At 63.7% G+C, this 15,687-nt stretch overlaps 1 protein-coding gene across 3 annotated transcripts in view; it reads right to left on the minus strand.

Moving 5' to 3' along the window:
• Positions 1 to 15,687, minus strand: part of NAV1 (neuron navigator 1) — an 85,054-nt gene that overhangs the window by 57,170 nt on the left and 12,197 nt on the right. The window contains exons 2-4 of one of the 3 annotated variants that reach the window (XM_068419442.1): positions 10,311 to 10,919; positions 9,837 to 9,937; positions 6,083 to 6,817 (exon numbers count right to left, since the gene is read on the minus strand). In XM_068419442.1, the coding sequence (XP_068275543.1) occupies positions 6,083 to 6,817; positions 9,837 to 9,937; positions 10,311 to 10,894 (1,420 nt within the window). In that variant the 5' untranslated portion in view covers positions 10,895 to 10,919. Of the gene's footprint in view, positions 1 to 6,082; positions 6,821 to 9,836; positions 9,938 to 10,310; positions 10,920 to 15,687 lie in introns of those variants that run through there. The other 2 variants (XM_068419441.1, XM_068419443.1) reach the window with 2 other exon arrangements.

Genomic DNA, 15,687 nt, shown 5'->3' on the forward strand with positions numbered 1-15,687 from the left:
GACCCTGAGACCGCAGCCCCACAGAAAAACACCTGGTCACCCCCAGGCAGGACCGCGGCTCAGCCAGGAGGCACACACTGGCCACGGCAGACGGGCTGGCACTAGAGCTTGGTGTCACTCACGGGTTACACACCTTGGAGAGTGCACGCTCTGGCTCCGCGCTGAGCTGGAACGAATCCTCCCCCGTGCAGCAGGCACAAGCACAAGCCAAGTGCTGTCCTCAGATGCTCGAGTGACAGTGGGCAGGGAGGACCACGGGCAGGAGGACCAGGGAATTGTTGTCTGGCACCATGAGAAGCCACACAGGAACGCAATGAGCCATTGTAACCTAAATGGATACAACAGGGTGATGGCAGAGGGGACTCGTGCCAGAGAAGGGCTGTGGGCACAGAGACACGTGCCACAGCACATGAAGCCAAAGCTGGGGACAGGGGACATCAGGAAGGGACTCTCCAGAAGGACCCAGAACTGCCACCAGTTCCCCGAGTGCCACCCACGCTGGAAGCACGTGGCTCGTGAGGCTCCTGGCATGGGACCCATGGGTGTGCTTCTGCAAGAGCAAACCATGCCAGGAGCCCTCAGCAGCTGCTCTCAGGGGATGGCAAGGCCTTGAGGGGACGTGGCCCAGGCCCCACTGTGATTACATCCCAGCAGCAGATCCCAAACAGCATTTCCAGCTGCATACAATTTTGCATTCATTTACATATTTTCTCAGTGGACAAATGTTGGATTTGGGGGCAAGATACAGGCAGTCCAGGGAAAGCCCCATTTGAACAGCAATTTTCAGGCTCTTTGGGGGAGGAATTTGTTTCAGCAATGCACCCCCAAACATTTTTGCCTTCAGATGTTTGCTCTGCTACTTTTCCGTGTGAAATTTTGAAAGACAAACCTGGATTACTTTTTGTTTTAGCACTTTTTCTGCACTGCCATTATCACCAGGAACGTGGCACATCCCAAACAGCTTCAGCAGAAAGCTCTGGGGCCCTCAGGTCACGTTTCCAGAACTTGTAGGTAGGAGGTTGTAGTGAAGTAGGAGTTGGCCTCTTCTCCCGGGCAACCAGCGATAGGACAAGAGGACACAGCCTCAAGCTTCGCCAGGGGAGGTTCAGGTTGGACATTAGGAAGCATTTCTTTACAGAAAGGGTTATTAGACATTGGAAGGGGCTGCCCAGGGAGGTGGTGGAGTCACCATCTCTGGAGGGGTTTAAGAAAAGACTGGACACAGCACTTAGTGCCATGGTCTAGTTGACAGGGTGGTGTCAGGGTAACGGTTGGACTCGATGATCCCTGAGGTTTCTTCCAACCTGGTTGATTCTGTGATTCTGTGATTCTCCCCAGTCACTGCAGCCACCTCAGCTGGAGAGAGAAGACATCGACCACTCGCCATCAGCTCCCAGGAGCAGGCTGGAAGCAGCCACACGACCGCATACCTCTCCTCTTTCTCCTCACCCTTATCCCACACACAGGAGTCCAGCTCTGTGGCTAGAAGGAAAGAAATTCCCACCCCAACGACCTCTTCACGGGGGCCTTGAGAGGAATAACGTTAGTGTGACAGTGGTATCGGGACAGCCGCAGCGCTTTACGAGGCAATAACCCGCTCCCATCACTGCGAAGAGCTACTTGGGCTCTGACCTCCTTGTGGTCTCCTGCCAGGGAGCCTGGCTACTGCTGCACAGGGCCCATTAGCGCTTAATTAAACAGTCAGGAACACCATGGGGCAGAGGGAGGAACCCTGCGGGGCAGAGGTGCTCCTTTTAATCCCATACCATGTGCCTGGCCAGCAAGGATGGTCATCGGGAGGAGATCCCCTCGGGAGGGACACCTTGGTGAGACCATCTCCACCGGAGCTGGGAACGTGCTCGCCCGGGATGGGTCAGACACCAGCCAAGCGTCTTTCCTGTGCTCTGGTTTCTTTTTTCAACCGACCACAGTGGGATGCAGCATGAAGCTCCTGCCCTTCAAGGCCTCATCTGCCCATACCACCCCCTTGGCTCTCCTCCCCACTGCCGACAGGCTGCTGGCACCCCCTGCCCAGCCAGAGCTGGGCTCTGCCCTGCCTGCATGTCAGCACCATGGAGGTACCAGGTCCCCATGGGCACACGCTGCCCAGCGAGGACATTCCCGCTGGGCCACTCAGGGAAGGGTGGCATTGCCCACGCGCTGCCAGCCGAGGGCTGCAGGACCGAGATGGGTTATAGCTGCACGTTTGCAAGGCTGCAAAGACTCCCGCAGCGAGCGTTTCGGGGAACACCATCTCCCCTGGGACCACACGTGTGTCCGCCTGGGCTCTGGCCCACGCAACAGCCGCCTCTTATTTGTTTATACAGATTAGCGGCCACTTAAGAGGCACCACATACAGCAAGAGATGGCCAAGGAAATGGCTGCAGAAAGTAACTGCAGGATCTTGGAGGTGCTCTGGGGACCTGGAGGTAAGTGCAGCGATCACGCTGGGCACCACAGCCCAGCACTAATGAACTCACACGCAGCCTGTACGTGCCTCTGCACCTGCATGCTCTTGTCCACCGTACGAGGAGATGGGCACGGCGAGCTTTGTGCAGCGAGCTCTTCCACCACGCTGGCCACGCGCCCTCCGTACCCTTCATCCTGCGGCCGGGCACGGGTGTAATTAGCAGCCTCAGCTGCCAGCCAGCTTTGATGAGAAGCCTCAGTCTTTGGTTGATGCGAAATGTATAATTTGGATGATGGAAATAGCCTCTACAAAGCACATGTGGTTGCTGTGTCCCAGTGACCTCTCCCTCCTTGCGCAGGCTGTTCTGCTTTAAACGTGGTTACATCTCCAGCAGCTCTACAAAGGCCTCAGTGCCATCAAACAGATGACACAGCGGCAGCAACCGAATGAGAGGTAACATTTGGCCACTATTAAATAAACTATTTTTGGCCAGCAGAAGCTTGGGAGTGCTTCAGGCAGGAGAAGCACGAGGTGGAGATGAGAACTCAGGTGTGGAGAGCAAAGACGCACAAGGTCTCTGCAAGCCATCACGTCTGGCAGAGCAGGGAGCTCAGGTCAGGCAGAGGCAGCACAGGCTGCTCAACACAGGTCAGCAGTTCAAGGACAAGATGATCTGCAGAGGCTGGAAGTCCCTGCAACTCCCGCCTCTTTCTTCCCAGCACAAACCAAGCTTGAGGGTCTTCTCGTGCCACTCTGGATAGGGTTATCCTCCAGCAGACATGGCCAAACAGCTCAGGCAGATGTTTCTCTTGCCAAAGAGATCCGTGAAACCAGCAGAGAAACCTTCCCTCCCTCCCAAGGACCTCCTGTGGCAACCAGGAGAAACCCTCCCTTCTGGCCCCACTCACCAGCCCTAGCAGGGCGTGAAGCCCACTCTCCTGAGCAAGTGGGATCCTGTCCCTTCTGAGTCCATCCCCACCACAGGAATACCCTCTACCTTGAGAAGCCAGGTTGTGGAAGGTACTGTCACACCTGGAGAAGGCTTCATCTGCCTGGCCCACACCAGATGACAAGCAAAGGGGTCAGGACCAGAAGCTCAGCGTTTGTCCAGGCTCGTGCACCCCCAGCCGTGGTTCTGCCACCAGCACACGTGAAGTGATGGAGCAGCCACCACCACTGTCACACTGCTCCCTCCTCTGCACATCCCCAAGCTCCTGCCGGCATCCCCACCACACGGGCTGGCAAGGACGTGCCAGGTCATGGTTGGCTCGGTTAAGCAGGTGTGACTCAACAGCACAGCTCCCGTGAACGTGAGAAGTACAGCCCCATGGAGGGAAAACAACGTCTCAGCAGGGTTGAGCTCCTGCCCTGTCCACCCCAGGCGTTGTCCCCACCCGACACTGGACAACCAGCCCTCAGTCCCCACCGCAGGAAGCCCGGCAGTCCCTATGTCTTGGAAAATTATCTGTTTCAGCAACTACACAGAGCAGGGGGGTTTAGAGGACAGATTCAGCAGAGTCTGGCCCTCACAGGCCAGCTGAACAAGCCTTCAGATGATAAATGCAGTCCAAAGGGATGCTCAACACCTCCCAAGGTCAAGGTCAGCCCTGAGGCAGGCCCTGATGCAGGCAGGGTCTAGGCAACCACCCCAGAAACCAAAGCAGGTGTTGGGGGCTCTTCCACAACCCACGGTCTTCCTCAGCGTGTGCGCAAGTCCCTGTCCTGCGGGCAGGACCTCTGGTACTCCAGCAACTGCCACAAACCAGGAGTCACTCCCACGCGGGCCAGTCCTGCACCCCCAGGGAAGGTGCAAGAATTTCTCTTGGGGGTGCTGAGGAAAACCCCATCACAGGGGGACACCGAGATCCCCCCAGGCATGAAAACACACTGGGTGGAGATCTCCGAGTCCCAACAAGTGACAAATCCTCCCGTGATCCTGCCCTGCTCCCACGGCATCTGGCGTGACCCTGGCATTAGGGCTGAGGATGGATGTCCACGAGCCCAGCGGTGGCACCATCGGGGCAGCCTGAGCCCCCCCAGCCCCTGCTAGAGGCTGGCCCACCATGTCCAGCCTGCTCATCCTCACGGGCTGCCTGCCCACGCCTTGAGCTCGCTCTGGGGCTTTCCACGAGCTGCTCGCGCAGCCCCAGCGAGCCCCGGAAGGCTCCAGCAATGGGGCAGGTCCCTGCTGGGGAGAGGACCGGGCAGGGTGCGCACCACCGCTGCTGCTCCCGCGGCCAGGGGCCGAGGGCGATGGTGTGGGGGGCTCCGTGCCTGTGTGCCGGCACACGCCGGTGCCCGTTGTGCCAGAGCCCTGCGCTGGAGCAGGGGCTGTGACACCCCAACGGCTCCTGGCGCAGGGTGTGCAGCAGGGACCCGGACTCAGCAAGCACGGCTGTACGGGCGCCTGGCTTCGGCACGTCCTCCAGCTCGCTCCACCTCTGCAAACCTCCCCCACAGCCCCCAGCCGGGGGGAACCTCTCCCCTTTCTCCCCACGGCAGAGCTCTGCTCACAACGCAGCTAGAAGGCATCTCAAGCCAGCTCTCCAAACGCCGGAGAAGCTCCTGGCCCCCCAAAAGGGTGTCCCAGGCAGGGAACTTGAAGGGACCGGACACACCAGGGCTCGCAGCCCTGCCTGTACCACTGCCTCCCCCCACCAACAGCCACCAGGGCTTTAAACCCGGCTAGCGCAGGCACCGGGAGCACCGTGACGGCCGTGCAGAGCTCGTTTGGCACCTTCTCACGCTGGTTTGCCAGACCAAACCGAGCTCCTTGGAGCCGCAAGCTCCACCGTGGTCCTTGCCCAGCCGAGCCCACGGGCGCTGCCGGCCGGGACGCAGAGGATAGCGGGCTTCAGCGGGAAGCAGAGGGCTCCCGAGGCTGCCGCAGCTTCCCAGAGATGAGCACGCGGCCACGAGGGAGACGCGAGGGCTGGGCACGCCGGCACGGAGACCCAGCGCCGCGGCCCACGAGGGGGGTGGCGGGTCCCGAGATCAGAGGCACAACCAGCGCCGGGGGCCAGCGCTCGTTGCGCTGATGAAAACCCAGCGTGCACACAACGGGCTCTCGACAGCGCTGGCTCACAGATAAAACCCACCGGGACAGCAAGACGCAGGCGGCCATGGGCCGACACCGGCTCACACAAACCCTGCGGCAGCACCCTTGGAGGACTCTCCTCGGACAGAGCCCAACACCTTGGAGGAGCTCTGGATCTGACGCCTCCTGCCCAAAGCGCAGGCAGCGGCGCGGACCCTACACCCAGCACCTCCACCGGCAGCCTCCCGGCCAGAGCGGCCAAGGCCAACCCCTGGGGTGAGCCGCCCCGACGGCGGGGAGCAGCCACGGCACCGGGCCGGGCACCCGCCACCATCTTTGGCGGGGTGTAGAGACGAGGGGTGACCAAAAAGACATGTGGGGGAGGACAAGCTCAACCGCCACCATTCCTCCTCGTGAGGAGGCTGGAGCCAAGGCGAGAGGAGGCTGTATGCCCTTGGCGCCCTCCCCCTCAGCACCCCTCCGCCTTCCCCCCCAGCACCGGGGACACCGACACTCCCTCCGACAGGTCCCTCCCGGGGTGCCGGCAGCCCCCGACGCCTCAGCAGCCGCCCCCCAGCCATCTCCCCACCCACCCCCTGACGGCGAGGCCGGCGGGGCGCGATGGCCGCACTCACCCAGCATCTGGCTGAAGAGGAGCTGCTCCAGGTCGCCCAGCACCGTCACCACCAGCTCGGGGTCCACCTTCAGGTAGGGCTTCTCCTCCGCGCCCGCCGCCACCGCCGGCCCCTTCCCGCCCAGTAGCTCGTCGTCGCACTTGCCGCCCCCGCCGCCGCCGCCGCCCGCCTCGGGGGCCTTGCTGAGGGGCTTCACCTCGGCGTAGGGCCCGCGGGGGATGCGGCTGGGTTTGCCGGCGGGCGGCGGCTTGGCGGGGCCGGCGGGGCGCGGCGACAGCAGCGAGTGCTCGGAGCGGGACAAGCTCCGCGACATGGCGGGCGCCTCCCGGCCGCGGGGGCCGCCGCCCCGGCCGCCTCCCACCGCCGTCGCCCCCGTTGCCGCCGCCTTGGCCATGTCGTCGCTCCAGCGGGGCTCGTAGAGCTGCCGCTTCTTCTCGGCGTCGGTGAGGAAGGCGAGGTTGGTGAGGGACTTCTGCTTGCGCAGGTTGGAGCCGGCCGGCAGCCGCCCCTCCGCGCTGCTCGCCTTGAAGACGCGCAGCTCCGCGCCCCGCGGCCCCGCCGCTGCCGTCGCCGCCGCCGCCGACTTCGCCCGCTTCGGCATCACCGCGCCGCCGTCGGGGCCCCGCCGGTACCCGCGCTCCTCCTCGCCCAGCTCCACGTCGGGAAGGCTCTTGATGTTGCTCCCCAGCATCCCCGCGCTGCAACCATTTAACCCGCCGGGCGCTGCTGTTGCTGCTGCTGCGGCGGCACCGAGGACACACCGGGCGAGACAGAGACAGAGAGAGAGAAGCGCCGTCAGTGCCCGCCCCAGCGGGGCGGAGCGGGACGGGGAGGGGATGGCGGAGGGGGAGGTGGATGAGCTGCGCGGCCCCACCTCGCAGCTCCGCCGCCGGCGGGACACTGCGAACCAGCGGAACGTCAGGGGCAAACAAAAAGGGCCCGCCCTCCTCCGCGGCCCGGCTGGCGCGGGCAGGGGCGGGGCGGGGGAGAGGGGAGGGGAGGGGGCGCGCGCCGCGGGGCGGGGCGAGGCGGGGGCGCGCGCCCGGGGACGCGCAGCGCCGAGCGCGGCGGAGCGGGGACAGCGGGGGCGGGCGGGACCCCCGGGGCCCTGCGGACCCCCAGGGCCATACCGGACCCCGGGGGCAGCAGGGGCAAGCAGGACCCTCAGGACCATACAGGACTGCCAGGGCCATACGAGACCCCCAGGGCCATATGGGACCCCCAGGAGCATACGGGATCCCCAGGGCCATATGGGACCTCCAGGGCCACACAGGACCCTCAGGGCCATAGGGGACCCCCAGGAGCATATGGGACCCCAGTGGCAGAGGGGACCCCGGGGGCAGCAGGGGCAAGCGGGACCCTCAGGACCATACAGGACTGCCAGGGCTATACGAGACCCCCAGGGCCATACAGGACCCTCAGGGCCATAGGGGACCCCCAGGAGCATACGGGATCCCCAGGGCCATATGGGACCCCCGGGGCCATACAGGACCCTCAGGGCCATAGGGGACCCCCAGGAGCATACAGGATCCCCAGGGCCATATGGGACCCCCAGGGCCATACAGGACCCTCAGAGCCATAGGGGACCCCCAGGAGCATATGGGACCCCAGGGGCAGAGGGGACCCCGGGGGCAGCAGGGGTAAGCGGGACCCTCAGGACCATACAGGACTGCCAGGGCTATACGAGACCCCCAGAAGCATACGGGACCCCCCGGGAGCATATGGGATCCCCAGGAGCATACAGGATCCCCAGATGCATACGGGATCCCCAGGAGCATATGGGACCCTCAGGACCATACAGGATCCCCAGGACCATACAGGATCCCCGGGGCAGACGGACCGTGCAGGACCCCGGGGTGATGCAGCACCCCTGGGGTGAGGGACGCAGCCGGCAGGCGCGGTGCTGCGTGAACCCCCGTGGGTGCCCCCCACACCCAGCCAGCGATGGCCTCTGCGACCAGAGCCCCCCCGCTCCATCCCGCAGCCCCTCGCAGGCAGGGACATGCCGGGTGCTGGCTGGGAGGTGGGTGACGCCAACGAGGGGGCCCCCACCCCAGCATCCTGCGTGTGAAGCACCCCCCGTCCTGCCTGCTGCGGTCCCCACACCGCACACCCATCCCCAGGGGGGCCAAAACTGCCCCGTTTCACCCCCAACGGCACAGAAAGGGCCCGGGGTGGTCCCAGGAGCCCCCCGAGGGACACTGTGGCCCCCAAACCCAGCGGGGCCTCTCCAGTGATGCGGGGGAATTAAGAGGGGGAAAAAGAGGGGGAGCAGGATCTGGTTATCATCATTTTTCATTAATTACCCGTCCCTCGGGAGGGGGGAATTAAGTCTATTTGGTGACCTCACGCAGGCTGCCATGGCAACCGCCGGAAAATATTGCATTAGGGCCCGGCACCGCTGCGAGATAAGGGGCCGGGAGGGCCGGGGGCGGCGCGAGCCCCCCAACCCGACCCCCTGTACGGCAGCACGGCCGCCGCACGTGATTCCGGGGTTCAGCCCATGGTGATGCTGAGGAGCCCCGAAATAACCCGGCCTGGGTGGGCCAGCAAAAGGTGCCCAAAAAAAAGGGTGCTGCTGGGGCGGGTTGGGTGCACAGGCCACCCTGCTGCACCCTGAAGCCGCTCTGAGTTTGGGGGGGCTGTTACACCCCTCACTGAGCTACGAGGCTGTTGCCTGGGTGTAGGCAAATTTGGGGGTGTCACGTCATTTCGGGGCTGGCGGGGTGACCGGGGGCCTCCTAATGTCCCCTGTCCCCTCCGGCTGAGCCCCAAAAGGTGCCATGGGCTGGGGTGGCTGGGGGGGACGTGGAGCAAGGGAAAGGATCCGGCCCTTTTCCCAGCCCCGACCTCGCTCGGCCTCGTCCCCAAAGCCCCCCCGAGGCGAGCAGGGCAGCGCTGGGACCACGCCAGCCCCGCTCGCTCCCCTCCTGCTTTCTCCTGGAAAATCCTCCTGCTCGCTGCCGCTTTGCTTCCCAAATCGGGGCTCAGCACCGAACCCTGTTACCCCCTGGCTGCACGGTGGCAGTGCCGGGACCTCGCTGCAGAGCCCCGCGGCTCTGACCGACTTCTGTCCCTTCGAATCACCCCGCAAAGCTCCCGGCTCTTATTTTTTCCCCTTCCCTGCACATCCCTGGAGCATCTCACCATCCTCCACTGCCGCTGCCCTGGCAACCGCCGCCCCAGCATCCCCGCTGCCAGCCGCCCCCCCAAAATCTCCCCCCAAAAGCAAGTACCAGAGGGGACTGGGGTGTCCCCTGGGGGTTTGCGCTTGGGCTCATTCACCCCCCGAGGAAGGGGGTGTCCCCGCCGTGGGTGCGGGAGCCGTGGCACCCGCCTCCGCTCCGGCTCGCTTGGAAATGGGTCATTCCTGGAGCTCGCTGGGAAGCTGGGAAGAGGAGGGAAAGGAGCCAAGCGGGGCGATGTCCCGGCGGCGTCACCGGAGGGGACGGTCCCCCCACGCCGGAGCCACGGCAGGGGGTGCCAACGTGGCTCCGGGCCCCGGGGAGGCCATGGCGCTGGGTGCAGTTTTTTGGCCGCGGGTGTCACCGGAGGCGGCAGCTGCAGCCGTGCCAGTCCCAGCGGACTTGGGGCACCTCCTATGTGGGGGTCCCCTCCGCTGCCCCACCGACCTCCAGTCCCAGCTCCCATCCCAGCACAGGGCTATGGGGGGTCTGAGCCTCTGCTCCCCGGCACCGTCGCGGCAGGCCCCCAGCAAGACCCCCCCATCCCCGGCAAACCCTCCTGGACTCACTCAGGCCTCCGGCTTTGGGGTCGGGGTCAGGTCCCTCCGCAGGACCGGGGCACTCGCCACCCGGGGACGTGGCCCTCTCCTCCTCCGGGTCCTCCTGCAGCCTGGGGGCAGAGGGGGGTGAGGGGGGGGAGCAGGGGGGCACCGCAGGGTACAGCCGGCTGAGGACACTCAGGAGATGGGAGTGCAGTGCCTTGGGCTCTGCCAGGGTTTGGGGACACTGGTCTCATGGTGGGGGGAGTCCCAGGGCACCCTGTTCCCCCCTGAGCCCATCCCCTGCCTCACACCAGCTCCCATGGGTGCCCCAGGAACCCCCAGCACCCCAAACCCAGTGGGAACCCTCCTTTTGGGGCAGAGCCCCCAAATCAAATCCCACCCTTCCCCATGGCCACCCTCACCGTGCCTGCCTGCCTCCCTCTGTCCCCATGTCCCCATGTCCCCCCACCAGCCCCATGCCCCCCATCCCCAGGGACTCACCGGTACTGGAAGGGTGCCACGGTGGCGGTGACGGGGTGGCTGTGCGGGGGGCCTGAGGAGAAGGTGATGGCCCCAGACCCAAATAGAGGGCCCCTGCCCTGCGAGCTGCCATGGGGGTCATCCCCCATTCCTGCCATGGCCACCCCGCTGCCCTTCCCAGGGGACCCCCTCGGCCGCCCCCCACCCCTGCCCAGTGCAGGGGGGGCTTTGGGCAGCTCGGTGGGTTCCCCCACCCTGCCCACCCCTCTCCTCTGCCCCGCTGCCTCTGGCCACTTCCCGGGGGACACCAGGGGTCTCGATGGGGCTTTGTGGCCCCCACGGTGGGTGACACCAGGGCTGCCCTCCCTGCCCTCAGACGGCTCGTGGCCGGCGGCTCGGCCAGCGCCTTTGGGCTTGAGGGTCTTGGGGCCGGGGGCCAGCGCCTTCCCTGGCCGGGGGGACACAGCCCTGTGGGGGATGGGGGACCCCGGCGTGCTCAGGGGGGCCGTGGCGTGCGGCTTGCTGTGGGCCACGGCACGGGGCACCGGGATGGCGGAGACGTAGTGGCTGCGGCTGGCAGGGTTGACATTGGCTGTCCCATTCATCCTGGCGAGGTGGCCACTGGCGAGGCTGTGGGAGGAGAGGAGGGTTGAGCAGGGCCCAGCATGGCGAGGGGGTGGGCGTGGGGAGACACCCAAAACCATCTCCCAGACACCCGAGGCCATCTCCTGGCCGTGTAAGACCAACTCCTGGTCACCTGAGACCATATCCCGGCCACCTGAGACCACGTCCTGATCACTCAAGACCAGCTGGTCCATGAGGACAAGCTCTGTCACCCCAGTCCACAGGACATTACTGGTGTCTGAGCCCCATCTCTGTCCTCCCCATCCCCAGCGTCCCCCCACGTGGTGCCAACCACCCCATCTCTCCATGCTCCTGTTCTCATCTTGCCCCATGGTGACTCTCCCTGGCACCACCACCCAGATGCTGCCCTGTGTCCCCTTGCCTTGGCGTTTCGCTCTGTGCGGATGAGGACGGGGGCTCAGCGCACCACCCCATCCCACCCTAAGCACCCATGGGCAGGCAGGGCCGTCTTTGCCACCACTGGTGGCACGGTCACAGCAAGTGGAGAAGCTCATCCCTGCCGCAGGCTTTGCTCGGGCAGGTAGAGCAGAGCTCAGCAAGAAAATCAGCCGTGGAGCAAAGCTCCATCTCCAACCACCTCCCGCCCGCAGCTCTCCAGGAAAAAAACCTCAAAACTAAAAAAAAAAAAAAGGTTTTCTCCAGGGGATGGAGTGGTGTCTAGAAAGACGGGGAGATGTGGCTCCATGGGCGCCTGTGCCAGCCTCTGCCCCCTCGCCCCTGTACGGCTGAAGCGAACCGAAAGGCAAATGGGTGCTGGGTGCCCCAGATCTCCCAGGACACACGTTCTGTGGGTCGCTCCAGCACGGTTTCACTCAGCCTCCTCGAAGGAAAACCCCCGGGGAGGGGAGTGGAAGCTTTTTGGGGTCCCTGAGCATCCTAGGGGGGACTGTCACCTCCAGGTCGGCCACCTGCAGTCCCCATCACCCACAGCGGGGTTCCTGTCCCCCAGCGCTGGCCCGGGGCTGGGTGGGTGCAGCGAGCACAAGCGGGGCTTTGTGGGGCCGCTCCGGCGAGCGCGTTCGGGGCTGCGCTGGAGCCCCACGGAGCCGTTCCCGCGGGCTGGGGGGACGCAGCCGCCCGGGGACGGGGCCGCACACCGGACGCTCTGTGCGCAGCCCGGGGCTGGCAGCCTGGCCACCTTTCCAGCCAGGACGGAGCTTCTCCGGAGTTGGAGAAGGTTTCTTGGCGAGTCACGGGGAACGGTGCCCATCACCCCGATGGGAGCAGCACCCAGCCTCAGCCCTGCACCCGTTGCATCTCCCGGTGGGGGGTGTTGCACGAGCAATGTCCAAAAATGCCCCAAACTGCCCCGTTTTGCCTCTTCCCCAACCTACAGCTGCCCGAGCCCTGCTCCCCCCAGGCTTTTGGGAGCCTGCAAGGACCAAGCCTTGCCCCACACCCCCCCCAGAGCGAGTCCCCCCGGGGTGGCCACATTCCCTGCCACGGGCAGTGCTCGGGTGAACGCGCCCAAATTCCCTTTTGCCAGAGCCACATGAGCTGGGTCACTTGATCCACAGAGCCACAGGGTCACGGGGAAGAGGGCTGACGAGATCTGGGCCTCGCAGCACCGACGCCAGTGCTGGTCAGGAGCTACAAAGGTCTTTTCAAGGCAATTTGAATTAAAGAGAAGAAGGAACCAACACACTCAGCTCTGGGCTTGCGCTCGCTGAAGCCTTTAAGATGGCCGGGGAGGTTTTCTCCCTCCCCACATCCCAGGTGAGATGTCTCTGCCTCCGCTCGCCGTGGCCATGGCCCCGAGTCCCAGCACCGGTGGATGGAGGGAGACCTGGGACAAGGCGCTCGGGGGTCTCTGGGACAGATCTGGCCCCGAGCCGCTGCGTGGGGTGAGATGGAGACAGGCGTCGGGGCTCTGCCACCCCCCACGCTGGCAAATAGGGCTGGATCCAGCCCCGGTGGGCAACCACAGCCCCCAGTGAGGGCCCTGTGCTGGCACCAGCCGGCACCCAAGGGTGCTGCAGGGTGGGTGGCAGGAGCTGGGGGGGCCGTGCAAGGCTTCCCCTGTACCCGTGGGATTTCCTTGCACCCACAAAGGTCACTCCTAGGAGCAAGGCGGCCAGGGCTCAGCACCCAGCACCAGCTGGAAGCTGGAGACACTGGGGGGGCACAATGCTCCCACCCCCCCTTTTCAGCCCACCCAGCAGCGAATATCCACAGCAACCAGCCCCCTTCAGCCCCTTCCCAGGTTGTGCCCCACAACCCACGCTTACAAACCCCCATTTTGCACCATTTCTCCCTCTCTTTACCCCAGCCCCTCGCCCCAGGAGCACTGTGCCTGGGGGCAGAGCAGCCTTGAGCTGCAAAATACCTTGTGCGAACACCAAGAGAGTCGACCTTCCTCCTCGTAAGCGCGAGGATGCTCAGGATGGGGCCAAGAGCCAGCGAAGCTCCAGCCTCGTGGGCACGAGTGGTGAAACCACTGGTGCCAACTCACCTATTTCACCCTCGAGGTCCCTTGTATGAACATCTCCAGCCCCAGGGGCTGCTGCTGGTGGGTTTTCTCCTAACGCAGAGGGAAATCATCTGCCTCTGCCTCCATAAAGCCGGTCCTGATCTCCTCTTCAAGCAACTCAGCGGCAAAAAACTTCACCTAGGTTTATGCTGTGACCTTTCCTTCACGGGCACCCTCTGAGCATCACCAGCCTGCAGCACCCCTCCAGCCCTGCCTGCTCACCGCGCACGTGGCAGCGGGGCTGTAACGAGGTTTTATAGAGATTTTTTTCCAATCTAGTCACTTTGGATTTCTCTCTTGTGGACACAACTTCCATTTCTCCCCTCTGAGCCCACCAGCGGCCGCTTCGCTGCGATGCCGCGGCTGCAGCAGAAGCCAAAGCTGCCACGTTGGCCACAAAAAAAAAAAAAAAAAAAAAAATCAATCCTCCTCTTGTGCTCACAGGGTTGAGGTTTCCCAGGAGATGCCAACACCCGCTGAGAGCCGGGCTCCGGAGCCGTCCCCTCCCCACAGCACACACCTCGGGGCTCTCCGAGGACACCCATTGCTGCACCCTCCCTGGGCTTCACCCTGCTCTAGAGATGCCAGGGGCTTCCCCGGGGCTGGGCAAGGGGAGATGTGGATGCAGCCCTGCTCCCCTGGGCTGTGACACCCCCGGGCTGTGACACCAGCTGGACCCTCGGGCTGGGGTCCTGCACCCAGGGATGCCACCAAAGGGATAAAACAAAGCAACTCCCACCAAGTCCCTGTTTCGCCCCATCCTGCTCATCCCAGTGTTTTATTAATGAGCCCAAACTAAAACCATTCCCGGGAGACATTCAGCCCCTTCTTCTTCCAAACAAACCCTTCATTTGCCTCCCGGGTGATTTCCACCCCGTCCCCAGGGCCCAGGTCCCCCTGTGGTGGCAGGGGAGCGGGCGAGCGCCGGGTCACACTGCGTCACGCTGGTGTCCGGCCGCCGCTTTGCCCGGCTAAAGCAGGTTATGGCTTGACCTACATACACCCGGGCGGCTCCTTTGCAATTAGCTTGAAAGGGAAACGACTTTCTCCTTTAATGCCACCCGTGTCCCTGGGGCAGCTCTCGGGAACCGGCTGTCGCTCACCCTCCAGGTAACACGAGCACCAGAAATTGGCACCCGATGGTTTAATTTTGGGGTTTCCAGCTGCCAGGTGGGTTTTTGGCCCCGTCCCCTCCCCAGGTTTGGCATCGCTGGGCCCTGTGGTGGTGGAAAGCAGCAAATACACACAAGGTGTTTGAGCACCGGGGGATATTTTGGAGCCCTGCCGGGGCGCTGGGGCTGAGCCCCCCTGGGCAGCCGGAGACACTCGTCTGCCAGCCCGGAGGGGGAAGGATGCTCATCCCAGCTCCCTCCAGAGCTCAGGTCTGGAATGCTGGGCCACTATCTACTGGCTCCAGCGCTGAACTCGAGTTTTCCCTGAATTAAAGACCTTTAAGCCCAGAGACGAGGTGGTTTCTGATCCCTTCGGATGGCGCCATCCAGAGACACGGGATGTTCACACTGAAGGAAAATGAAACAGCTTTGGTTGAGCCGCGTCCTTCATCCCAGGACAAACACAACCCAGCTCATCCCTGAAGGCATCTCCTCCAAAGAGGCATCTGTTGTGCTCAGAGCTTGAGCTGCTTCCTCAGCCCCGTGTCCAAATGCGTCTCACACGTGCGATTTTAGCAGCCAGAAACGAATACAGGGACCTGGCACCCAAGTCTCATTTCATGCCCCTATTTCGCACGTGAGGGGTCACTGGAGCATCCCCAGCATCGAAGCAGATCCGCGATGGGGCCGTCTGTCCCCTGGGCAGAGCAGAAACAGCCGCTCTTGGCCCTCCCGGCTCTGCAGGGACTGCGCTGCTCCCGACCCTGCGCTGGAGCCCCCAGCTCTTCCACGATGCCTTGTAGGGATCCAACCTCCAGCTCTCCCGTGATCTCAAGAGAACAGTTAACGGCTCTGCAAGCGTTTCGCTGTGCTCCCAAAGCGTTTCAGGGTGACTTTTATAAACCAGATTAAATTAACTTCTCTCTTATCTCTCGCAGCTGAGAGATCCCTGCTGGGGATGAAACTCTGCCCCATGCCCCTGCGATAATTGAGTCTGAGCATGAACATTAGTGATGCAAAAAGGCATCAAACCCTTCAGCCTCTGCTGGCATGTTGCTGCCACTCCGTGCCTCAGTTTCCCCACCTTGACAGGGCCTCTGCTAGGGGTGAGGGAGCTGAAACCAGGCTGATAAATAGGAATAAAGGAGGACGGATCCTTCCCTGGGTGTGC

Source organism: Nyctibius grandis, chromosome 27 (genome assembly GCF_013368605.1).
Source record: "Nyctibius grandis isolate bNycGra1 chromosome 27, bNycGra1.pri, whole genome shotgun sequence".
Taxonomy (NCBI): domain Eukaryota; kingdom Metazoa; phylum Chordata; class Aves; order Nyctibiiformes; family Nyctibiidae; genus Nyctibius; species Nyctibius grandis.